Source organism: Spea bombifrons, chromosome 3, assembly GCF_027358695.1.
Source record: "Spea bombifrons isolate aSpeBom1 chromosome 3, aSpeBom1.2.pri, whole genome shotgun sequence".
Classification (NCBI taxonomy): domain Eukaryota; kingdom Metazoa; phylum Chordata; class Amphibia; order Anura; family Pelobatidae; genus Spea; species Spea bombifrons.
The window spans coordinates 23,975,480-24,001,265 of NC_071089.1; the positions used below are offsets into that span (position 1 = coordinate 23,975,480).

Here is a 25,786-nt window from a genome sequence, read left to right on the forward strand (position 1 = left end):
GCCAGAGGACCTGCTTCAACAGATGACTGGCATAGGGTAGAACCCCCTCTTCTTTTAACCCCTTAAGCAAATGTAGTTTGTAGTGTAACTTCATTTACAGGGATGTTCTGCACATATTGGGGAAGGACCCCTGTAAAAGCAGTGATAGCATTCTGGAGTATACATTGCATTAAAAGGAAATGTAACTTATGTCCCTTAAAAAAAACTAAACACTTTCTTATTATAGAAGAATGTTGATTTACAACTTTTTGGGGAAAATACAAGTGAAATATGTTATTGCAAATTAACTTTAGACCTAAAGACTGATCTTACCCTGTCTTACAGCCAGGGGTTGTGTTAAATCTCAGGTGGAATACATTCATATAAAAATCGGATCAAGTAACTTTGTACATTTTATAATATGAACACATCCTAAAATAAGGGACAATATTTACATGCAAATTTGCGGTGGCTGTTTTTATTCTATGGTCTGTTGTTTGTGGTATAAAGTGTTTTTCATGGTAACAAAATGGTAAAAACAATTATTTTCCAGAAGTTTTCTAGATAGATGCACTGTGTTTTTCGAATCTGGACAGAATAAACTGACATATCTGTGACGGCAATCGATATTCGTCTCAAGTATTCATGCATCATATTTTGGCCAAGCGATTTGATGATTGTCCTGATATGGAATAAGACATCTTCTTCTGGTTTCGTTGGTTGTAATGCCCCTTGCACTGAATGCGTTTAGCATGATTGCAAATATTTAGGCAACGTTCTTTGTGCTAAGGTGCGAATGATGTCCTTGTGGCAAAACTCTGTAATTTACCCCGTGTAGGGTAATTAATTGTCGGGAAGATGAAAGTGCGTGCCATGTAAATGTTGTCTTTTGTGGAGGCCAGTCTTTGATCTGGTAATATGCACATCTATTGCTTTTATTTGGAGCGGCTTCACGGTTGTCAGCTGGACAGATACTTTTTTATTCAAAGGACGCATTCTGATACCTCTGTAATCAGTATTAAGTGTTATATTATTGGTATTTAATGGGGCATTTTATGATGCCTTTCCTTGGCCTGCCATGTGGATACTTAAAGTATACAGTACCTGTTTAGTTGGAAAATGACAGAGAGATCTTACAGATACCAGTCAAATTCAAAAGAAGATTTTAAGATACAATTTCCTTTCCATCCGTTTCTATACACAGTGCATATTACTTTTGCATAGAGGATACTGTTCACAGTCGCACATTAAATATTGTGTTTTTAATCATTTCTGTTTTTATGGTGTTTGGATGAAAACTAGACTGTCACTTAGCCCATAGACCTACATAGCAGGAATGGTATAGACCTACTGACAATTCTGCTACTTAGCGTCACGCGCGCCATAATGTATGTTTTAATCCCACAAACTCCAATGTACTTCACTTATTGTCAGCTTTCACCCTTTGGTTCCCCTCCCCACAGTCCCTATGATATAGGTAACCTAGAGAGCTCAGCTGATGGAGGCCATCGGGTTCAGTCCTACGACAGCAAGTAGCACGCGGAGGGGGCACTAGAGAAATGGTTCTCCTGGACAGCTAGACATCCCAGGGCCAGCCCTATTGCCCCTGTTCATTTTTGTAAATGGGGAAAAGTTTGTGATTAGTTTTAAAATCATCATAGAGTTTATGGTAAAAACTGCTGGCATGATTACCATTCTGTCTCTTTACATATTTAAAGACTACACTTATTAATGACACAAAGCGTCATGCTTCTAGAATGCCTGCGGTTATGGAGGAACGAAATAGATATATCCAATTTTAAAATGTTCCACTTGTTAAATTCAGTTCTGAGCAGTGTTGAATGTGGACGTGTTCTCGGTCATATTATCAGATGTTTTCCCACGCATCTGAGTAACTGGCTGTGTTTATTAGCATTTTCAATTACTTTCTAACCACCCATCAAAAGGATTTTTAGGTACTTACCCAAACTGAACCTTGGTACGCTGTTTAAATCTTATAAAGAAACACAACCAGAACGATTAATGTGGATAATGCCTTAGCTGTACTTGTAAACTTAGTACTTTTTCTCATGGGGATAGAATTTTAAAATATATTTTTGATCTAATCATTGAAAGGACAGAGGCATACATGTATGCTCTGGGTTCCTCGGTTTCTGGTGGTTGACATGACACTTGGGACCTCTCCTTCACTATTAGTTCTGCCACTGTTGGCCACAGCTGCCATAATGATAACATTAGCTTTAAAGCGGGTCAAGAACTTCAATGCTACATAATTGCACTTACAAAAAGTATATATTAGGCTTTGTCTATATATACCATGGTCCATGTTAACGTCTTGGTCTTTGCATTATTTTTCCCCTTCAACTTATTCCTCACTTAGGAAGGGACATTGATATGTCGATTTTGGACACAGGCCTCAGCTTCTCTCGGGTAGGGCAGTCCCTTAATAGTACACTAAAACAAAAAGTACAAGTGATAAGTATAACCAAGTAAAAAATCTGAAGGACTTATCACGCTGAAGGTGTGATAAGTCACAATTTTCTAAAAGTAATGCATAAGTCTGTATTGAAAAAGTTAGTTATTTTAAGTCTGTCATTTCAATAATGCAGCCTATTTCGTATTTTTACATTTTATAGAAAGCCTTCCTGAGTAATCAGGTGTTTGATTGTTAAACTAATTATTTTCCAAATTCATTCGGTTCTTGTTAAATAGAATTCAATTAAGTTCCTAAAATACAAGAGTATCGTTATTTGGCTTGCTTCAATTATTTGCAAGTTGCTATGGAAATGTTATTTTCTCTTGCTTCTGAAAACGTATGGGCAATGTTTTTCTAATGAAAATTGGGCATTTGGGGTTTTGCATTGATTCCTTTATGAAGGCATCATATACTCACTGGCCGCTTTATTAAGTACACCTTGTTAGTACCAGGTTAGACGACCTTTTGCCCTCAGAACTGCCTTCATTCTTCGTGGCATACTTTCTACAAGGTGCTTGAAACATTCCTTAGAGATTTTGGTCCATGTGCACATGATGGCATCACGCTGTTGCTGCAGATTTGTCAGCTGCACATCCATGATGAGAACCTCCCGTTCCACCACATCCCAAAGGTGCTCTGTTGGATTGAGATCTGGTGGCTGTGGATGCCATTGGAGTTCAGTAAACTCATTGTCATGTTCAAGAAACCAGTTTAAGATTATGATGTTTGTGACATGGTGCATTATTCTGCTGGAAGTAGCCATCAGAAGTTGGGTACACTGTGGTCATAAAGGGATGGACATGGTCAACAACAATACTCAGGTAGGCTCTCGCGGTTAAACAATGTTTATTTGGTACTAAGGGGCCAAAAGTGTGCCAAGAAAATGTCCCCCACACCATTACACCACCACCAGCCTGAACGGTTGATACAAGGCAGGATGGATCCATGCTTTCACGTTGTTTCACGCCAAATTCTGACCCTGCCATCTGAATCCCGCAGCTGGAATAGAGACTCATCAGACCAGGCAACTTTCTTTCAGTCTTCAGTTGTCCAATTTTGGTGAGCCTGTGCGAATTGTAACCTCCGTTTTCTGTTCTTAGCTGACCGCAGGGGCATTAGCCCATTTGCTTCAAGGTTTGACGTGTTGTGCGTTCAGAGATGGTATTCTGCATACTTTGGTTGTAACGAGTGGTTATTTGAGTTACTGTTGCCTTTCTGTCATCTAGAACCAGTCTGCCCATTCTCCTCTGACTTTAACAAGGCATTTTCGTCCACACTGTCGCTCACTGGATATTTTCTATTTTTCTGACCATTCTCTGTAAACCCTAGAGATGGTTGTGCATGAAAATCCCAGTAGCTCAGCAGTTTCTAAAATACTGAGACCAGTCTGTCTGGCGCCAACAACCATGCCACGTTCAAAGTCACTTAAATCCGCTTTCTTCCCCATTCTAATGCTCGGTTTGAACTTCAGATTGGTTGTCTTGACCACGTCTAAATGCCTAAATGTATTGAGTTGCTGCCATGTGATTGGCTGATTAGCTATTTGTGTTAACAAGCAATTGAACATTTATTAGGTACATTTATTTACCTAATAAAGTGGCCAGTGAGTGTAGATTGGCACTATGGTATAGATCTATATATAGATATATATATATATATATATATATATATAAAGTATGATACTACAGGCTTTGGGCAGAGTGTGTGTGTTTGGTAACACACACAGCTAAAAATCTTTTTTTTATTTTTTTTTTTATTTAAACGTCTACGATCTGCTTGCTTTGGAAATTTCATAACTTCTTCATATTTATAATTTACCAGCAGCGAACAGGTATTCAGCGCTAAATGAAAATAATTACGTGACACATATTTAATGTCTTTAAACAAATACCACCTGTTTGGAAGGTTTCACGGCACAGAAAGTAGATGCTGCCAACCAAGATGTGAGATGTAGGAGCAGGTGTTCACTTCTCTGCATCATTTTCATTTTGTCTCATTCTCCATTTCACGTTATGACTACTGAAGTATATTTATAAGATTGTTTAGTAAATACAAATCCCTTTTTTCTCACCTTGGTTCTCATATGGTGTTTTACATTTATCCCCGCTTAAGTAAAATGCATCCAGTTATTAATTTCAATCAGATTTAGAATAAGCTCACTTCATTATATTCTGACTGTTTTCAGATAAAACCCAGTATTTAGTCTGTAGGAGAATCCAATTCCAGTCCTAAAAAAGCACAAATATAGCATGATATGTGTCGTTATTGATTAAAGATGCATTAATTACCCCAAAAAAAGAAAATGACTCAGATTGTCCACTGCAGTCTGAATTATACACCTCTAAGCCAATATAGGACAGTATTTTACAAATAATAAAAAATAGCTAATAGTAGAGGCACAAAAAGCTTCCCTCTTCTTTTACATGAATTATACAAGCGTTTTATAGTTGTAGGACAGCAAAGAATTAACCTGTATCTTTTTTTATTATTTTAAAATTGTTCTCTTTGCCGGAAAATCCTTGTTCCACCTTTATAAATATAAGAAAACCATTGTTAACTAGTCTCGGATACACTTTGTAATTGCTATTCCTTATGGCTCCTGTCAGCCAGTTCATCCAGAACCATTCTCAATTTTCTCTAGAGAAATTGAAGGCTGGATGAACAACAAATGTGTCATGTATAGACAATATGAGCATTATCACGCTAATGCACTGCTTACCATGCACATCCGTGGAGGCTTGTGCCGTATCTGTGAGAATTGAACGTACAACTTCATATATTCCTAAGCAGCGCATAAACATCCCAGGTTCCGATCCCCCAACCTTAACCCGAGGAAGTTCTTAAGGATACAAAAATGACGGCATCTACTGTGATCTCCCATTGTCTGACGGAACGTGATGTTTGTTCCTGGCCGATCGTTTCCCAGCTGGAAGCAGTGTAAAGTCCAGTGGTTTGGAACACAAAGATGATCATGAAATTAAGGGGAAAGCACAGTATTAATGAGGTGGCTTCATGTTATAGTTATAGAGTATATTTCAGTTTAAATGTGCACACAGCCACATAACCAACCTTGAAGGATAACAGTAGGATTTTTTTGCATGATTGGGGGACCCCACATCTATTACACAGTTATGGCTTCCATTAACACAAATTGAAGATGTCAGGCTTAACAGGTGTTCCACGTTAGGTTTTTATTTTAAAAACAGTCCCCAAATAGTTGTGCATTCAGTCCAGATCTGATGGTCACTTGTACTATATGTGTTCCATCAGGGGAAGGTGCTTTCTGCCATGTTAGAAGAGAAAGAATAGACCAGGGCTGCCGAGGTTCAGTCCTCAATGTGTTGCACATCACTGGAGTACACTTTCCATGCAATTTTACAAACTCTTTGCTTGTTAAAGTGTCCTCATTTAGTGCAGTGCATAAAAGAGACATGCAATAAGCAGAGTCATGTAATAAATACAGTAGTCTACAGACTTTATGATCTGGGTGCACAGAGTGTGTCAGTGGGATTCAATACCCCTGCACGTTTCTCCTTCAAGAAGGGCCTTCAAAGCTCCTCAACTGTGGATAATGATTTTCTCAAGTTATGTTTTCATATACATTAGACCAAGTTCATAGATCTTGTCCCTATGAATTTTAACGTCTCTCTTGAACATAGCAGAGAATCCCAAAAGCCTACACTGATGGCAATGCTAGGAGTCAACAATATAATAATAAATGATAGTAAGCCAGGGAAAGTTATAGCATAATTACCGAGGGTTTAATTAGCTGCGACAAAGAGATGAACATATATATATATAATATAACACACACATATATATATATATATATATATATATATATATATATATATATATATATATATATATCCATTTGTGCTGGAAATCGGCTACACTTCAATGCCTTAAATGAATGAAAATATGTTTTGGAGAGTTCAGCTACCAAAATATTTCTTGTTGGCCTTACTATGTCGGTAGTAAGTGTGTGTCTTGAACGCCTGTGCATAGAAATAATAAAACCAAGTTTTAAAGTTAACCTCGTTGCAATCCATTAATGGTATCTGAGTGCATGATTTTGTGTCGCGCACCCATTTCCAGGCTAATCTAATTGGGGTGTTTGGATTTTTCTTAAAAAGATAATAAAAACATGCTAAATGTGTCAAGGACAGGAGAAACAATATTAAAGCGCTATCCCATTGTGACAAAGCATTATGATAGACACAATGCATGTATGGAGGAAGAATGCCACGCTGCAGATGCAAGGTTCCACGCACAGACAGGGAGCTAATAGCTGTTTAAGTCAATAAGTCGGTGGCCATTATCACAGGGTGTATTACTCTGCGGTGAACCCTGCTGAACCCTGGTGATAGAGTATCCATGAGCGATCACACACATTATTCAATGCTTTTATATACTTACAGCAGCATGCACTCTTCCCCTTTTGAGTGCCATTACAGAGTAATGCATTTTCCATATGAAAAAAATTACATTCATTCTTTCTGGAACTCAGAGTGTTAAATGTCTTTTTTTTTTTTTAATATAACCGTAAAATAGGCAGCCGTTGAAATATGTCATTTTGTTCTAAACAGGTATAGTTAGATATCCTGATTACTCTGATTACCTGGACGGTTTCTTTCTTTCTTTCTCTTTTTGTGAAAAACTTTTAATTTAACAGAACATTGTAGAAATTTGTAACAAACCTTTTTAGTACTGCTAGATTTTTTTCTGTTTAGCTATGTAGCTCTATGTTAGTTACAGCATTCTAGGGCAGCAATGGCATAGTCATCTCCCATCAATTTATTTGGCCCATGGGTTCCCCACTTTAAAGTCCCCTACAAAATACAAAAATATCTCTGTTTGTACTGCACATTTAGAAAAATACAGGTGGTTTATATCCTTAAAAATACAGCACTGTGCTGTGATAGGAGGGACAGATCTTTAAATACACAAAAGTAATCCTGCCATTTGTCCACATGTTCAATGCTTTGACCTGAATGGGGGGGGGGGGTGCATCAAGTTGTGTTTGCAGTTTTGAAAGTTTTTATATTAATTTTGTGTATAACGCTTTGAGGTCCCGCATTTTTTTTTGCATGTGCCTGGAAAGCTTGTGGTGTACGTTCCACCATATATGCATCAATGGCGTCCACAAGCCTAGTGTTGGACATCGCTGCCCTTGTTACGGACACTTTGACAATGCTTTTGTCTCCGGTCTTTTCCTTCCGGTCATTCAGCCGAGATGGAGGAATTGAGAGCTGAATGGTTTCACCAAGTGAGACATAATAAAATCCCTGAAGATTCAATTAACTCCTCGCGTCTTTCTTGAAGCAAAAGCTGATTAGGAGACTTCTTGAAATACGTATACGTTACCGTCATTATGAAGGGGATTAGCAATGCACCAACACACAGAGGGCCGCATTGCCTGGTAACGTGCATCCTCTCCCCGCGCTCTCGTCCCTTGGTAATTGCTTTGCCTGTAGAACAAGTTGGGTAATTACAGAACATGGCTGTCAACGGCATGTAGAAAAGAACACCTGCATTGTTACACAGCTCTCCACGGACAAGACGTGGAGCAGGGAGAAGATTTACCTTTCCAAGAAATAGCATTCTTATGTGCTAGGCTTTATTTAGCAAAGAATTGAAATGATGTCTGTATAGTGTGAAGCCGTGCAGGCAAACAAATATACAAATATGAGGTAAAGTTTGTAAGTTTGTTCATCTTCTGGTGAGAAATTCAGCCAAACACAGACCATCGTAACCTTCTCGGTGTTTACTTTGCAGGAGAAATGTGCGCTACATTGGTTAAGATCCCTTCTATTCGCCCCAATATAAATATTGCCATGTGCAATAACTTCAGCCCCTGTCTGGCTTGGTCTGTGTCTGAAACATGTCAGCTCACCTTGCCATAGCTTTGAATAGACCGTAATGGCTTCTTGAATTCCTATTATGTATTCTCTTGCTCGTTCCATTGGGTTTTTTTTGTGTCGGCGACCCTGTACTTTTGATTTAAGAGCAGCTCCTTGAGACGCAGCTGTCACACAGCGTGCCGAGGAGATGTGACCGCTTGTATTACCGTCTCGAGAATTTCAGACAGAAAGCACGCACAGGTAGCCTTTTTCAGTAGATAGTGTAACGCACGCCTTGTATGTGGGTTTTTAGGCACAAAGGCAATATGTGAGCCGGAGAATATAAAATACTATGCATTGACTCTGCTGGTTTGGATCTATAGTGTCTAAATGCATTAAGATGCTTTGGAAGGCTCTTGCAGGCTGTGTGCATTCTGGTCTTTAAGTTAAAAGATGAGTTTCAATATTTTTCTATAAAAGACTCCCTGTAATGAAGAACCAAGTATGTATATTTCTGTAAATAGAGGAATTCCATACATTTATATTTGCAGCAACAATATCCTATACTTGCTATAAAACCCATTTGTTTCCTTCATTGTTAACGTTCCATTAGGAAGTATAATATGGTATTGCTGGCAGCACAAAAAATACAAAAACTGGGGCGCACAACCTAATCAACATCAAAGGCATATGCATTCGTATTCCTGGGCTGCTGCTGGAATAATAATGACCAGTGAATACATTTGTGTGGTTTTTTGTTTTGTTATTTTTGCTAGATGAATTTCCATTAAACTGTATAGATTAAAACAAATTCAGGTATTAGCGGAGGCTACACAGAGTAGTCAAAGCCATAGAGATCTATGCTGAGAAGTTTAGCATCTATATGTTGTTTTTTGAGCAACGAAGAATTCAAAAAGATGCTCTTTTAATTATGCGTTTGTTATATTTTCTTTACAGATTCCATCTAAACTTAATATAAGTAGTATGGCACCAGTTGGCCACCAGTATCTGTACATTTTGCTCACACCACTTTCTTGTATTTGACTTGGTTGTGGAAATCACTATTTGAGTCACCACAAGGCATCATCTATTCTGCGATATGAAAAAGTTTCCCAAACTTTCCGGAAAAAGAACACTTTCGTACTATCCTATTACTGCTTTTAGTAATACACGGAGTATTGAATTTCAAACAGACGACCATCCTTCATCTCTTCGTTCTTTGGAAGAACGTGTTTCAGTTTCTAAGACCCAGTTTTTAGTATTTTTGGTGTTTTTTTACGTAAAATTTACATATCAAGCCCTCATTGAGCGTCTTTGAAAGGCAACTGTAGTTCTTCGTAAATCCCACAACTCTTTCCATTATACATAATACAATATATAATGTCATAATGCATTTTTGTTCTTAAAATTGTGCAGACTAACAGTATAAATGGTCAAGGATAAAGCGGTCATCTGGTTGCATGAAATAACAGGTCACTTGATGGCTTCTTCTGGGGGATATGAGCCTGAGTTTCTATGGCAATAGCCCCCCACACACCTATTTCTAGGCCCAACCCAAATACTAGCGTTCATGGAACACAATGGGTTGGTTTCTCCTGAAATACATCCAGATAAAAATTATTATACTTCGATAGTTAACATAGATGTATGATTTAAGTCTGGTCTTGAACCGTGATAAGTTATACACCAACAATTCAGCATATTTCATATTTCTGATGGGATGATGGTTTTGCATTAAATTCATGCTAACCTTGTCTGCGACTCTGATCCCCATCAGTATTTCTGGCTGATCACCCAGGTGATGGAAACGGAGGCCGATTTAATAAGCTGCAGATATTCAGTTGGAGCAGAAAGTTTCCGCTTCATTAGATCTGTGTGGAGGCAACGAACCATTTTGTGGTTAGTGTTTTAAGCGTCTATATTGAAATACCTTATTTTATTGATTGCGAATTTAATATATCCTGAAACGCCAACAAAAAATATAAAAAGTCCCGTTCTTTACACGGAAAAGGTTTCTCTTCCTCTTTTCTTCTTAACCAGCATCGGTTTAGCTTCCTTTTACCTGTAGAATTCTTCATGGCGTTCTACCTGACTGCTCAGCTTTTGAGGACTATATTATATTCCCACCAGATATATAGTACAGCTTACTTTTTAATTTGACTAATCCTTTATATATTAGATCCTAGCATAGCTTTCTATCTAAGCACACCGATACAGTATTAAACCAAGAAGTTTACAGCTGGGATTATCCTTGTTCTGATACAAGAAACCAGTTATTTAGTAATTTTATCAGAGGTGCATCCTATAACGTTAACTTATTATTTTTTATGAATTCCGACTAGAAGATTTTTTTATGTTGAATATACATGAATATGTTAATGGACTGAATAAACATTGGGCTTTATTTAAATATTGATGCTCCTTCGAAAGGTCATGTCTTCTATAAACTTGACAAGAGTGTCTTAGGCTGCCTTATATTTATTAGAGCTTTTAATTCGTATAAATGGAATTGTATTTATTATAAAAATGTTCCGGATTGCGCCATTCAATTTAATTTTCTTTTGAAGATTGCCTTAGCAAAGCAGATTGGAGGGCTGCGCAAAATTTACTGGGTGCTATTTTTGACTGACCTAATTATGTTACTAAATCATTTGAAATCCTAGACTTAACCACTTATTTTTAAATCAACATATTGATTGAATCCCTAGTTTCTATGGGAACGGAGCGCATTTTTGTGTTCCATCCTGTTTTCCGAGGAGGGTTGGAATTCAGACGTTTTCCAAGTATTCAGCCAGATAGAGTCTATTTTTAATGCAGAAAAACGGCACTCAGAGGAAGCCGTGCGAAGTCGGTGCAGGGTAAATGATTACATCAACAATCTGGTCCCCAAAATAGTGTTTTTATTTTTATTGCTTTTTTACATAGATTCAAATGCATTTTACTGCATGGAGATTGGACGCGTATTCTTTAGTTAGTGGAATTAGAGACTTAAACTTCTGTCTAAAGTCCTTCTGCGGTTTTGTATGTATACAAATTGTACACGCCTAGAACCAATGGAAAAAAAGGGCGCTTGTTATACGCTGGTGCGTGTTATACGCCGATAAATACGGTATATTAACTACCATATTTATCGGTGTATAACACGTACTGGTGTATAACATGCACCCCTGTTTTAACAAAGAAATTTGAGTAAAAAAGTTTAAATAATACAAAACTCAGAGACAGACACACACACCCTCAGAGACACACACACACACACACTCAGAGACACACACACACTCAGAGACACACACACCCTCAGAGACACACACACCCTCAGAGACACACACATTAATTTTATATATTGCCAATATTGCCAGTATTTGAGAGATTACCTACCTTTTGGGAGATCCGGTATGAGTCCTCTTTATCTTCCAGCGTTTTACTTTTTGTGCCGATGCCGGGGCCGGAGTGACGTCATCCCCCGGCTCCCGGCATCAGAGAGAGCTGTGCGGGGGAAGATTGTGCGGCTCTAGGATAATTTTTTTTTTAACGTTTTTATAAAGTATAAAAAGACATCGTTACAGATACATAAAAAACAATGCTTTAAAAACACTTAACCTCCACTTATTTGTTTGGCTGCTCTCCCTTTAAATAACTAGAATATCAGGTGTATTTATGCCTCGGTCTCATTTTTGTGTTCTCCTTTGAAATATTGGAGTGCAGCTTTGTTGAATGCCGTTCGTGTTTTCCCAGCAATCATTCAGCTTCCAATAACACAAACTAATTTAATTCCTTTATCTTTTTTTACTTCTAACATCTAACAGGTGTGTATTAGAATAAATTTGCATCCCGCGATTAATGTTCTTCTTCAGGCCCTCTTGTGTCATCATTATGTCCGTATGTGTTTTCGAATATTCCATTTTCACATGTAAATTATTTTAATAAAATGATGGTATGACAATGAAAAAGAGGAATTTTAATGCCTCACGCTCCTCTGTTATATAAAAAAAAAGAAAAAAAATAATGAAGTCAAAATACATAGAACGAAGCTTTTCCCTTTTGAAGTCTTTTATAAAGAAGCGTTTTAATTCAGGTTATTGTTGTTTAGACAGAAACTGGGTAGCTTAAAATTCCTTTGATTGCTCCAAGCTGAATGAATACCTGAAACTGGCTATGGCAGCTTCACAAATAACCCTATTTTAGCCAAAGTGATACTTTTTTTTTTTTTTTTTTATAGGCATTTTTTAAACAGATAAAATCTTAGTGTGGCGGATGCTGTGAGAAAAGGCAGCAATATTTATTTGAAAGAAGCTTATGAAATAAACATTTCTCTTCTTTTCTGCCATTGCAATGTATGCGTCGTCTAAAGCATGCGTTTTCCTTAACATTTGAAAATTAAAGTGTGATTTTTTTTTTGTTTGTTTACAAAAGCCTAAACTTCTGTAAAGTGTAAGCTTGCAAGCCGAGCCCTCTTCCCCTAATGGATCGGTTTGTCGTGGGCTGTCAATTCTAGTTTTGTCGGATCCCTTAAATGTATGTACTGTAAGAAGCTCTGCGTAAATTGTTGGTACTGTATACATAAATATAATAGCATTTTTTGGAAGCTGTAAAGTTCAAAGGGTTAACTAATAAGAGGTAAGAAACTTTCACATGGGAAGCACCTTGTAAAATGTTAAATAAACTGCTAAGTGCTGTTCTTCGCGTGCTGTGTGTTCAGCACCACGGACAGCTCCCTGTTCATACAGCTGCACTTTCCTAAAGGCAAATGCCTATGATTAATGTGCTTTGTGCCTAGCCAAGTCCGCAAAAAGAAATAGAAACAACTGACAATGGATTGTTATTGTATTATTATTATATAGTTATTATATAATTATATGATTCTTATTATACTTTTACTTGGACATGGTTGTTTGAATTTGATGGAACAGGACTTTTTTTATATTACCTTTGCAACCTTTTTTATAACTTTTTTCTTTTTAAAATATGAAAGAATAATAAAAAAGGCCAGTTTAGTAAGGAGTACCTATTTTAACTATTACAATTTTAACAGTTCTAGACAGATTTGACAATAAAACCCCTGTGTATAGTATATAGTATTTTTTGTTTAGTGATTTTATTTTGTTTGTTTGTTTTATAGCTGGGTGTGAAACTCATTTATGTAGAATGAATCTTATTTAAGCACTACCCTCAAGCAGGCTGCAGAATAAATGAGTGACCAATGAAGCCCCCTCAGAGGTCCTAAGGCTCAGGTGGCCATCTGACATAAGTTTAGCTGAACTCTTTCAGTAATTTGTCACGCCGGCGTCTGCCCCTGCTGCTCCAGCACGTGCCGGCTTAGTGTCAGAGTGCCTGCCCGCCAGAAGGCCACTCAGACCGTGCACCCTGCTGTTAGCGGGACCAGAGGCTTTTCGGAGCAGCGTCTTATGTAGAGCCCTGGCAACGGTCAGGCATTGAGGAGAACAAGCTTGCTTGTAATGAGCTGTGAACAGCACCAGGAGTCCCCTAGAATAGGGTCCAGGCGTGTGTCTCTCATCCAAGAAGCTTCAGAGGCTTATTCATTAACTAAAAGTAACAGGGAGTTCAGCCAGCAATGTTCACATTACATTGTCTAGTGGGTTTTTATATCACCATAAATAACCCTTCTTTTTGTGGAATAGGCAGGAGCGTTAACTTATGCTGTGTGCCGAAGAATTTCTTTTACTTATTACGGAGGTAAATAATATAGCATGCAGCAAATTTCTGGAGTAATGTCGCTTTGGAGATACCCCTTTAATGTTCATCAGAGCCCGGTTGTACGTTTTAAATTGTGCGATAACGCCGACATTTTCTCAGGAGTGAAATGTTTTCAGCTTGTTAAAGTTGAGTAAATCTTCCTCCTGTTTACTCTGCAGACATTGCGTATTTTTTCTGTAGTACAAAAGGGAAGCAATAATGTTGTCCCCTTTTAAAATGGTTATCACTGTTTAATAATAAGCGGATGTCTTGCTACCGGAGTCATTTTCTGAATAGTTTTAGTTCCTATCTGTCCTTATGGGCCCCTACCGTATGCCGATTTTCACATCATTTTAAACGTTGATGGTCACGGGGCTTGACAAACTGAATTAGTATGTGGCTAGCAGCAGAAGCATTAGGAGCCAGGAATGGATGTGGCTGTATAGATCATTATGAAATAGTTAGCAGCCATGGCTATTTCCAGCCCTGGATGATTGGATTCTTATTTTCTCAGAGGAGGTTGTGAGTTTTTAACACATCAAGGAAATAGATTGTGATAAAGTCACTACCCTCTTATCAGTGTAATCCGATGTTCAGATGAATTTTGGGTGTCTTCCCATCTTTTTGGGAGTAATTTAGCACAAATCTGTTTATTCCCCCTTTGTGAGTGATCTGTTATCATTAAATTGTAAATATTATTCAGTAACCCCATTGTTGATTATTTTTGATTTGCTTTTCTTTTATTACAGCTTGAACACAGTGGTCTGTGAAATGCGTTGGCCTGGGGATCAGCAATCTTTCACACCAGTGCATGACTTAAGAATATTTTATTATTATTATTTATTAAATGACCTTCACAGTATTATGCATATTGTACCGTTCCTGTGTCTTTCCTTAACTTCATCTATCCAGTTATGAGGAAAGGGCTCTCTACCTTGAAGCAATAATTCAGAATCACAGGGAAATGATGACGTTTGAAGACTTTGCATCTCAAGTATTCTCTCCATCCCCCAGCTACTCACTTGGTGGATTCGGTGAGTATACACACTTCACCATATGCTTAGATTAGTGGCTATAAAGTATTATGATATGCATTCTTCATTGGTGGGGCTACATGGTGGTGAACCTGTTCATTTATGTGCTGCTACACTCTTTTTGTGACCAATGTAATGCTGCCTGGCTTGGTGTTGAAAGTGTTAAACTGAGTGTTTTAAAGGGGGAAATTTGGAAATGGAAAGAAAACTTTACTGATATTAAGGATTACTCGTGTTACTACTATATATATCTATATAAACGATATAAAGTTTTGTTTAACCCTTGTGCATTCAATTGCTATACGTTGTATGGCACCGGTTACCCTGGGTGCTCTATATCTTTGTAGGCTCTGATTCTTTATACACTTTGATGTGGCGGAATACATAGGACTAGTCTTCTAAACAGGACGGTATTTATTTAAAAGCCTGATTCCAAACATCTGTTTTAAATGCCATGCTTGTGTATCATCCTTTTAAGTGACCCTTCAGTATGTAAACCCATGCTGCTCTGTTCCATTCCTTCTTCTTCTTTTGCACTTTTGTCTACAGACCACAAAGCTCGTAGTCCAGACATACACCTGTTTCTCACAGATAACCGCCGACAATTTTTAGGAGCACATTCGACCTCCTGAATGAACTAATGAATATCAAAAGCAATGAAGACATTCATTTTAAGTCGTTTTTTCACTCCTTTCTTTTTGGCTCTTCTTTTAACCTCCAAATCCAGCGAGGTTAATGAACTCCCTCTCCCAGCACCGGGCTCCCATTTATTTCGATTCCTCTGAGAGCTGAATGGCCACACTTGAATCTGTAGTTGCTTATTGGGGGAGCAGTCGGGGATGCCCCTCACAATGGAAGTCGTTGATGTTAATGCTAAATGTGGATTAGTCTGCGGAGACACGAAGGTCTAACGGCTGGGGTATAATTTCCATAGGACAACAAGGCACAAGTGCACAGTCTTATTGTTACTCAAAGTAGCCCGTTCTTCACTGAGGCGGCACTCTCATAACAGCTTGCACTACCTTCCCAATTAGCCACAGTTTAATTCACGATACATATTAGCGACACAAAAGCATAGTAGCTTCTATTCATGTACCTTAATGAAAATATAAAACATTGTTGGCGTTTGTTTTGGTTCAAGACAAGATTTCCCCAAAACCGTTTACGAACTCACAATTGGTAAATGATTATCCTCATACTTGTGTTCTGTTATGGGACTCAAGATTTCAGTACCTTGTTTATTACGTCTGCCACATACACATAGAAGTATCCCAATGGTTCCAAGTTTCCCGTACTTCAACATTTTGTACAGTTGGTAGTTCCAGAAAGTACTACATTTCTATAGCCGTTCACGTAGAAATCCAAAACTTGTTTATTTCCTCCCCAGGCTCATTGGGAGTTGGTGAAACGGAATATTTACCAATTAGGGTCAGTAAAGCGAAGCAAAACATGTTGTGACCTGCAGTTGTCAGTCACACTTACATATTGGGAGTTTACATTTATGTAGGTTTTTAGACTCTTCAGCGAGCTTGCCAGATGGGCTGTGCGCTGAGCTATTAAGGTTTAAATGAAACCTATTGCACAGATACATATTCTGTATTACAAAAAGCAAATATATGTATCCTACTGTGTAATTCATAAATGTTTCTCTACGTTGCTTTTTTCCCCCTAAGCCCTCATTTGGCACTGTTAATACATTTCTCTGATCAAAACTGCAGTGGTAAAGAAAAGAAATGAAATTCAGTTAAGTAAATCGCAGAGAAAATCAGCCATGCGTCAATGTCCAACACTGCTGGCTTCAGTCCTCGTGCGTTTCCCCAGCTTTGTTCAGAGATAAGAGCTGTGTGCATACACTCGTAGTGGCCGCCAGTAGCAGCAGGCAGAAGGCTTTGGAGATAAGCAAGCTGGCACAAGTAAAGGGAACCAATGTTATTTACATAATCGCGCCCTGCTTCCTGGAGAGGCGTCAAGAAACATAGGGATGGCCTCTATTTATCTTTGTTGAACTGGAATACTTAGCGACATTAGAAAGAGCTTCAAACTCGGGGCTTTTCATTAGTGCTAATTCCCAATCCTTTTCTTTTTTTCTGTTTTCATTCTTTCACTTTTTCCTACATTTTATAGAAGTAGGACAGGTGCAATTTTCTTGGTTTTTTTTTTTTTTGCACACTGCCAAAAAAAAATATAACAGCGCAGAAATAAAATGCCTAAAAAGATAATTAGCTGATATGGTGATCTGAGACTTTCTTATTATTATGGAGAACTGAAATTGGAACAAAATGAAAGGAGTATACCTGTGTGCTGCGATACACAAATGTAAATCAAGAGGTTTTATTTTCTGTCCATATAATATAAAAAGTTTTATTTGTATATAAAAAAAACCCTGAGATAATGAAGAGGTAAATTGTTGCTCCAGATTAAGATTTGGAATACTGTCGGGCTACCGCTCTATGCAGGGGAGGGCTGGCAGCCTAAGGCCTGGGGGGCAAGTCAAGTGAAGTGGCTCCGCCCCCTCGCACTCACCTTTCACTTCTCCCGCTGCTCCCATCACTATGCGGCCATCAGACTGCTGGAAAACTTATCTAAACGGCCGCTGGGAGCTGATGCCACCGGCCGGAGCTACTTTAATCCTTTTTTTTATTATTTATTTAAAATGCCGGATCGGCTTGCCATATTAAAAATTAATAAATAAAGTATTAAAGTAGCTCCGGCCGACAGCATCAGCACCCAGCGGCCGTTTAGATTCGATTTCCAACAATCTGATGGCCGCATAGTGATGGGAGCAGCGTGAGGGGTGAAAGGTGAGTGCGAGGGGGCGGAGCTTTCACCCCTCACGCTGCTCCCATCACTTGGCGGCCATCGCATACGGCCGCTGGGTGCTGATGCCGGCGGCGCTGCTTTAATACTATTTTTTTTTTCATTTAATAGCCGATCCGGCTTGCCATATTAAATTTGCATCAGCACCCAGCGGCCGTTTAGATTAGATTTCGGGCGGCCTGGGGGGCAATTTCCCCCCGGCCTAGCCCGTCCCTGGCTCTATGGCATTATGTCCTGTATGTCTCCATTATCATAGTTCTGTCCCCTTCATAACTTTACATTAGTACCACTGTAAATAATACCCATACTTTAACTGTGTTGCGATAGATTTCTGATATACACTGAGCAGCGTGTATCTGATTGAAACCATTCTGCTCTTTGCTCTCCAAACTGCCGGAATTAGCTTGAACACGGATTCTACCCAGGCTGGCCGATCAGTAAAGGCAAACTAGTAGGCTGCCTAAAGCACTGAGCTGGAAGGTGCTGCAACTTTGAAGTTCTTTCTAAGACAAAACCAAGGACTGATTAAAGTCTGAATCGTTAGATCAGGAGAATGGGCAGACTAGATGGTCCGAATGGTTCTTATGTGTCTGCAGATTTCATGTTTCATCCCTATGTCAACGAGCAAGGGCACTCTGAAGGAAGGCCCCAGAGACATAGTCCACCCAAGGAGGTTGACATTCTACTGTGACACAAGCATCTTCAGGCCTGATTTCTGCTCATTGGCCCATTTTGGCATAAATCTGTAGCACGGCGTTAGATAATTTTATATAAGGAACTTGTAAGTGTCGTAGACATCAAGCAGATGGAAATCATAATTTTTTTAAATTTAGTTCATATTAGGGACATTGTACCCATTGTACACGATGTATCTAATTTACCAAAAAAAGAACTATATTACAAGGATAAAAAAATGATGGTATCACCCTATTAAACAACTGGCCTGTCCCTACTAATTGACCTTTTGAATCTGTTGCTTTGATGATAAGATTTCTATTAAAACGTTCCAGCTCAGTCACTTTTTGTATATGTTTATTACGTACGCGCATGGTTACAGCTTGCCATCGGTAAATTAAAACAGCCTTGTGCCTGTAGGATATGTCCGTCTTCACATTAAGGCAGCAAGCAACTTAAAGCAACTGTTTTCCCTGTGCCAAGGGCCTTTGATTTATTTGCCGCTTGTTATTTAAACGTCCCCATGTTTTACTGTAATCATCTTTAGAATATTGTTTGTCCAAATCAAACCAAGATAATTAGCCAACACAGACATGAGTTCCACAAAAGATACAGGAGTTGAACCCGTACAAATCGCACTTTGGCTGTACTTACAGAGTGATTCGTTTTTACTTGAAAATAATATCCTGGTACTACATGCCTGATTTTGATGATTTATATTCCTGCGCATAGTTATTATGTGAGTGGGAGGGAATGAAAACGCCAAAGGGTTAATTGCATGTGGACTCTGCACTGCTGAGAAGACTGATCTAATCACCGCTCTGTCCCTGTGCATCTGTTCACTATGAGGTCATCCCGTATGTTAATGACTTGCAAAATGAAGCGTAATGATGCGCTTTATCCAAATGGATGCAAACAGAGTCCCTCTTTACCTGTTACGTGAGGCAGAAATATAAAGGAAGAATAGCCCCAACTTAACACCCTAGGGGGAAAGACATAGGCACCCACATTAACACGCACTAGTAGCCGTTCAGTGTTTAATGAATGGCGCCAGCTTGTCCTAGCCGTGCCGTGCTGACAGCCGAAGGTCAGTAGTAAGGGTGCAAGATAGATTCGCCCCTTTACACCATCTCTTCACTTTGCAATAATTAGACGTGTGATGGGGAAGCAATCTGCGATCCTAAACCGTGCATGAATCTGTTCCTAACCCCTTATAGCACTCTTTAGAGAGCCGAGTCCAGGAGGTTCACACTAGCCTCCATAATAAGAGTTGTGCCTTGGAGTGATAGGGGTCTGGCACGCACTATTTTCTGTAATACATTCCATAGACGTGCTAGAGAGGAGGAACACACTGTAATTAGGCATTTTTTACATCACACGTTAGTCGCTTTCAACGTTAAAGAAATGGCACCAACAGACTGGTACTGGTAAGAGTGCCTCTTACTTTAATGCCACGTTCTTCATAAATCCATCCTGATTGAATCTCTGTTTGGGAGAATAAGCCTCTGCCACCTTGTAGGGGTAACAGAGGGGGCAAAAGAGCAGGGGGTAGGTTTGCTTTCTCTTCTCTCTCCATGCATTTTTGCTCATGATCTGCCATTTCCCACTAGACCCCATTTCCAAAGCTTTTTTGTTTGGGATTGTTTTTTCTGTGTGCAGGTGGCATGTAAATCTGCCCGGGCAGGTTATATTATGCCGTTAGCTGGTGTAAAAGGATTTCTTTTTATTGAATATTTAACAGGCCAACGTGTCTTCATCTCTTCACCAGAGACCTGCGCAGGAAATTCCAAGACACAGACCTTGGTTACCGTAGCAGGGTCTGTCCGTCATCCAAACTCATTAAATAAATCACACGGCAATTGCTTAAAGATAGAATACACTTTACGATAACCCACCGGGCAAGTCAATCAAATAGCACTTTGGTATCTTAAAATATTGTGAATATAAAGCTTTCTAGAGTAATTGTTGCGCGGATTAAGTCTTAATCTGTCCATCACCAATAATGTTTGAATGCAGTGATTGAAATGGCATTTGATTGTGTGCTCGCGTTTTGGTCACAAGTATTTAGTTGTCCTGCGACTTCAGTTTTTAGTGTTAATTAGGACTTCCTTGGAAAGCCACATAGTGAATAGAAGCAAGCCCCTACAACAATGTAATTGAGCTGCCGTGTGCATGGATATCCTCAGCTTAACCGTTTAGAAAACAGCCGTTGTGTATCTTCTGTGCTGTCCTATGCGGATAAGAGCGCTGCTTAACAGCTGTCATAGCTTGAGGGTGGGCTGACGTCTGGAGCAGAGGGGGAGGCTGGAGATTAATTATATATCATTCTTTCACTTCCAGCATGTCCATGCATTTATTTTTGGTTAGTGATCATCACATCTCGTTTTCATCACTCCTGTTTCACAAAGTGTTAGTCACCGCTGCTGTAAGAGCTCCGGGGAGTTGGGCATCGTCAAACTTCGAGATGTGTTGTGTAAATGGGATGTGTTTCATTCTGCGTTTTGTTTATTTTTCATGCACTCGCCATTTGTAAGGGACAGTGTGAGTACGGGTGCTTTAGTCTGAATTAGACCCAGAGCAGCGATTACTTCTAGCAGCGTGGCACCCCTTTACTGACAGATTGGGTTGAAATGATATGGTGTGCTAGTTATTGGCACGGAGTAAAATGCAATATATATTAGTGTATTATTTGCCGTGTTCTCAGCCAGGCATCAGCCATCTAACTTCTGCTCCCTTTGTCCCACTGGATCTCTTGGTGTCAAATTCCGTTCTCTCTATTGTTACCTCTCCAAGGCTTCCCTCTCCCTGCCCCCATTCATTTCTGACCCGTTGTGCCCCCACTCCCTGCTACATCTTTTCCCCTTCTGTGCCTGCATCTGTTACCCCCTCCTCATAATTTTTTTTTATTTTTTTTTGTCCGCCCCAAACATTTTCCCCCCTAGAACCCCACTGATCACCACAACATAGAAAAAACCATATTGGTTAATCCTTCTGAGTTTGTTAAAGTGGAGACTTAATCACTTCTGCCCCAGATTGGCCCAAATAACCGTACATTTATTGCATTCATGTAATTGGTTAGATGCTCATACCATATTGAGAATAACTACGGCAAAGAATATAATAATGTTTATTTAGTACATATACACCTAGTGTATGATAAATCTGCCTTTTAGTTTTATTTATTTTTAGTCTTATTATTGGTTGTGTGGCATTTTATTGTTACTGAAGATGGATAAGATTAAGAAATGATCTGCTATAACAACTTGTACGCTATTAAATGCAGATAGTTTAGCCCCTGAAAAGAATAACGCATTATATTAATACCCCCAGGGTCTTCTCGATTTAAAACCATTCAAAAGGCGTTTTTGCTAGCAGAAATATTGTTCTGATTATTATTGATATGCTCCAGGCCATAGGGGTGTATTTCTGTCTATATCCTACGAATAATTTTCCGTTTTAAAGGATTAGAATGTGACCTCGGTGGCGTTTGGGCCTCATGACACCCGCTATATGCATCTTACCCCTGTGTGTGTGGCACATTCTTGGACCCATAGGCATATAGGTTTATGAAACACGTTGCCTCGTACAAAGCTGGTATACATGAAAGAGCAAAAATCTTGATTGCTAGTAACCGTATACGGCCAAAGATTAGCAAACCGATTATGCTGAGTTTTCTTTTGGTGAATAAGTGGCAACCATAGGAAGCGAAGAACTCAAGAAGGCTTTTTTCATCGTACGCGAACCTTGAAAGGTACGGTAAAGCTTCCCGTCACTGACCTGGAACACCTTCCCTGCAGAGGCAATGCAAGAAAATCAAATATGTCGAGGGGGAAAAAATCCAATCCTTGCTACTCCATGTTGGGTACAGTTCATCTTCTGCCATAAATGGATACAATCGGTAAAATCATGTTATGCTAGAACTAAACCACTTAGTTTTTGTGGAAATGTCCTGCATCCAGGAATCTAAATAGTTTTACTTGTTTCCCTAATTTATTTAAAGAAATAAGACACATAAATCCTTTCAGATATTACTGAACCTTCCCATGATCTTTAGCAGCCTTGCATTCATTATATAGAAGAAGAGTCCATGAAATCTTGTACTAAAGCAACATTTTTGATGTTCACTTTTTGATGTATTTTATATTGTATATGTGTATATATTATATATATCCTCTATATACTAGCTGTAGATCCTGCTGTGAGTAAAACTGATACAAAATCTTACATGATCCTTTTTTCTACATTAGCAGCCTTTTTTGTATATAAAATTCTAAATGTCTAACTGAAACAGTATTAAAACAATAGAAAATGAGTCAGCTCTATGAGTTCATATGATCACTGAGGGTTATTTCCTTCTCTTCTAGGACGTAAACTAATTCTTTTTCACTCAAAAGCATTTCCTGCATTGTATTTTTAAGAGAAATTAAAATGAATAATGCAAGCTACTACTGTTATTATTTTAGCGCAATCACAAAGAGCTAGCTATAGATAATCATATAAGCGATCGTATAAGCTTGCAGAAATATTTAAAACTTAAGAGTTTTTTTGTGATTGCCTTAAAATTATATTTTATTGCTATGCACCCATTATTCGGGGGTTCTGTATAAACTTTCAACCATAAATATTCAATTGATTTCTATAACGATTGTAACACTTTGCAGAAGAATTGTTCTTTTCGCATATATATCTTTTGCATGACGTTTGGAGTTCTTTTAGTTTACGAGCCGGACATAGAAGCCTATTCTCTATAGATAGTCTGCCATGATGTTTAAATGAAATATATTTTTGCTGATTGGTACCCTGTGTAGCTAATATCTCAGTAAAATGCCAAGTTTTTTGTGTTTTTATTTATTTTTTATATGTATCACCATGTACCTTTTATGCGTTATTCTTTACACAAAGAATCCTCTCTGGATGCTTGTCTACACTTTCCAACGTGTTGCAGATCTTCCTAGCGCCAGTGATAAAGAGGCATCGAATATGCCATTTAAAGGGTTATACAGCGTTCATCTCGCATTGCGCAATAGCTCACAAACGATGCCTTTTCTCTGATGTTCATGCGTTCGGAGCAGATGTGTTTACTCACTCGATCTTGTGTTTTTGTTCTCTTCCTCCCCTTTCAGATTAGAATATGTAAAAGTCCCTTTACGGTAATGAGCAAAGGTAAGATTCATGCGTTTAGGAGGCTTCACTTGGTTATGGCTTTGCTTGTTTCACCGCGGCTTTTACTAATCAGCTCTTATTATGTGGTTTGGATGACAAATGAATAAAAGAAATGAAACAAAACCGAGAATGATGTCTAAAGAAAACACGTTCCCGGGGAAGCTTCTCCGAAACAAGTGTTAGTGGGAATTAACACCTGACTGTGCAGCGACACTGACAATACGGCGGTACTGTTAGAATTTCCCCTGCCCTTGCATGTCTGAGCTTCGACAGAAAAGCACATTCTTCTCTTCTGCTTGTGTTTGCTTGGGGCGGTATCTGACACCAGCACCTGCCATACTGGAAAATGTCTTTGTTGCTTTGCACTTTTGTTTGAATTGCTGCAGGGGAGCCAATGGAAGCAAAAATCCATTTACTTTTCTCCTCTCTCTTTTTTCTCTCTCTCACTTTTTTTTTTTCTGTAGGCTTAAGACGCGTAGAATAGGATCTGTAGATAGAACAGATAAGAATTGGCACGTGCTGTGCAGCTTTGGCCCTTTGAGTTAGCTAAACTTAATAAGTACCTTTATTTTTTGGGGGGGTGGGGGAGGGGAGTGCAGATTGGGCTTCTGAATGGAACAGCTGGGAGAGGAAAGGCAGACAAAAGAAGGGGAAATACTGAGTGCTCTGAGCCTAGAGATTGGAGGGAGCAGGCTAGGGAGCAGGCTGGCCACACGCCAGGTGTGACCTTTTCAGGCGTGCTGGCTCTGCTTGTTTGTCTGGGCAATTTACAATTCAGCCATAGAACTGAAAGATAGCGACAGGGTTTAGAGTGGGGACAAGAGGGGACACGGCATGGGGACTCATGTTTAACTCTTTCTGTACAAATCACTCTGAATTATCTTTTTTGATGTTGTTTAAAAGTGCAGTTCCGTATGCAGTACATGCTTTTCCCTTCTTGATTTATATAGCGCCATCATATTCTGCAGCATTGTACAATGTACAAGTCCTGCGCGATAACATTTCGCAGACTGTGTCCACAAGCCATGTTGTTTAAATATGAGCCCACTAATGAAAGTGCAAGCATGTTCCCAAACACCCGGCTCCCCTGCATGAATACCGCTACTAATATTTGGCCGGTATTATTTATGAATTTCTACTTAACCCAGGAAGACTCCCGCTATGCTAAGAGCAGCCATGCATTCTCAAGAGCTGCCTGAAATCAGAATCATACTGGTGATTTTCAGAGAAAGAAATATAATTAGGAAAGCGGGAGGGCAGATTCAATTTGCACAGAACAAATTATTTTTTGAACCAAGCACCTGGAACTGCACTCTTAACCTCATCAGTGTAAAGCAGGTATAATTACTGTTTCCACTGCTTCAATGCCAGAGATACCCAAGCATGAGCAAGTGGAATTTGTTTGGGGACCTCTGGCTCAGGCATTTATTTCGTAAATGAATGCACGGCTGTTTAGGGGGCACTAGCATTCTGATTCTGGACACCTTGAAGCCACTTGTTTTTTTCTTATTATTATGTAAGCACGTTTCCTTCACATTGCTTATTGTTCATGACAATAATAGTTTTTTAAAGAAGCAGTCCCATTTAATACGTGACCCTTGGCATAATATTACACGAGTGAGCTTGGCCTAGGGATGACTAGTTTCCTAAATCAATCGCAGTCTTTACATCGATGTCTTTATGATATAGATGTAAAAAACTTGTCAAGTCTTTAGTGTCATTTACAAGTGATGCATATCCATCTGAAAGAACCTTGGGTGATATCTGGGACTGCTACTTATGTACATTAAATGTGTTCTCACTTACATTAAATAAGTTCATATAGTGATTATAGTTGTATTTTCTTGACTGATACAAAAAAAGTTGTTATGCTTTTTTCTGAATTTAGCACTATTATTATTATTATTATTATCATGTTTAAGCGTGCAAGCGGGCCATCTTTACCCACTCTGTAACAGTTTTTTAGCCACTTTTAGTTTTTTTAATACCCTTTGAATGTGTGGACTGTAAGAAGCGCTCTGTAAATTGTTCAGCGCTACATAAAAGATAATAGTATTTTCCTCCCGTTTAAATATAAGATCCGTTTTAACGCGATACCAAACAGA

The 25,786-nt window shown here is 38.9% G+C and overlaps 1 protein-coding gene across 3 annotated transcripts in view; it reads left to right on the forward strand.

The window, feature by feature from the left end:
* The window catches only part of RALGAPA2 (Ral GTPase activating protein catalytic subunit alpha 2), a 132,745-nt gene that overhangs the window by 101,479 nt on the left and 5,480 nt on the right, over positions 1–25,786 (forward strand). For 2 of the 3 annotated variants that reach the window (XM_053461337.1, XM_053461338.1), the window contains one exon: positions 14,905–15,026. In XM_053461337.1, the coding sequence (XP_053317312.1) occupies positions 14,905–15,026 (122 nt within the window). Of the gene's footprint in view, positions 1–14,904; positions 15,027–23,641; positions 23,682–25,786 lie in introns of all 3 variants that reach the window. The other variant, XM_053461339.1, reaches the window with a different exon arrangement.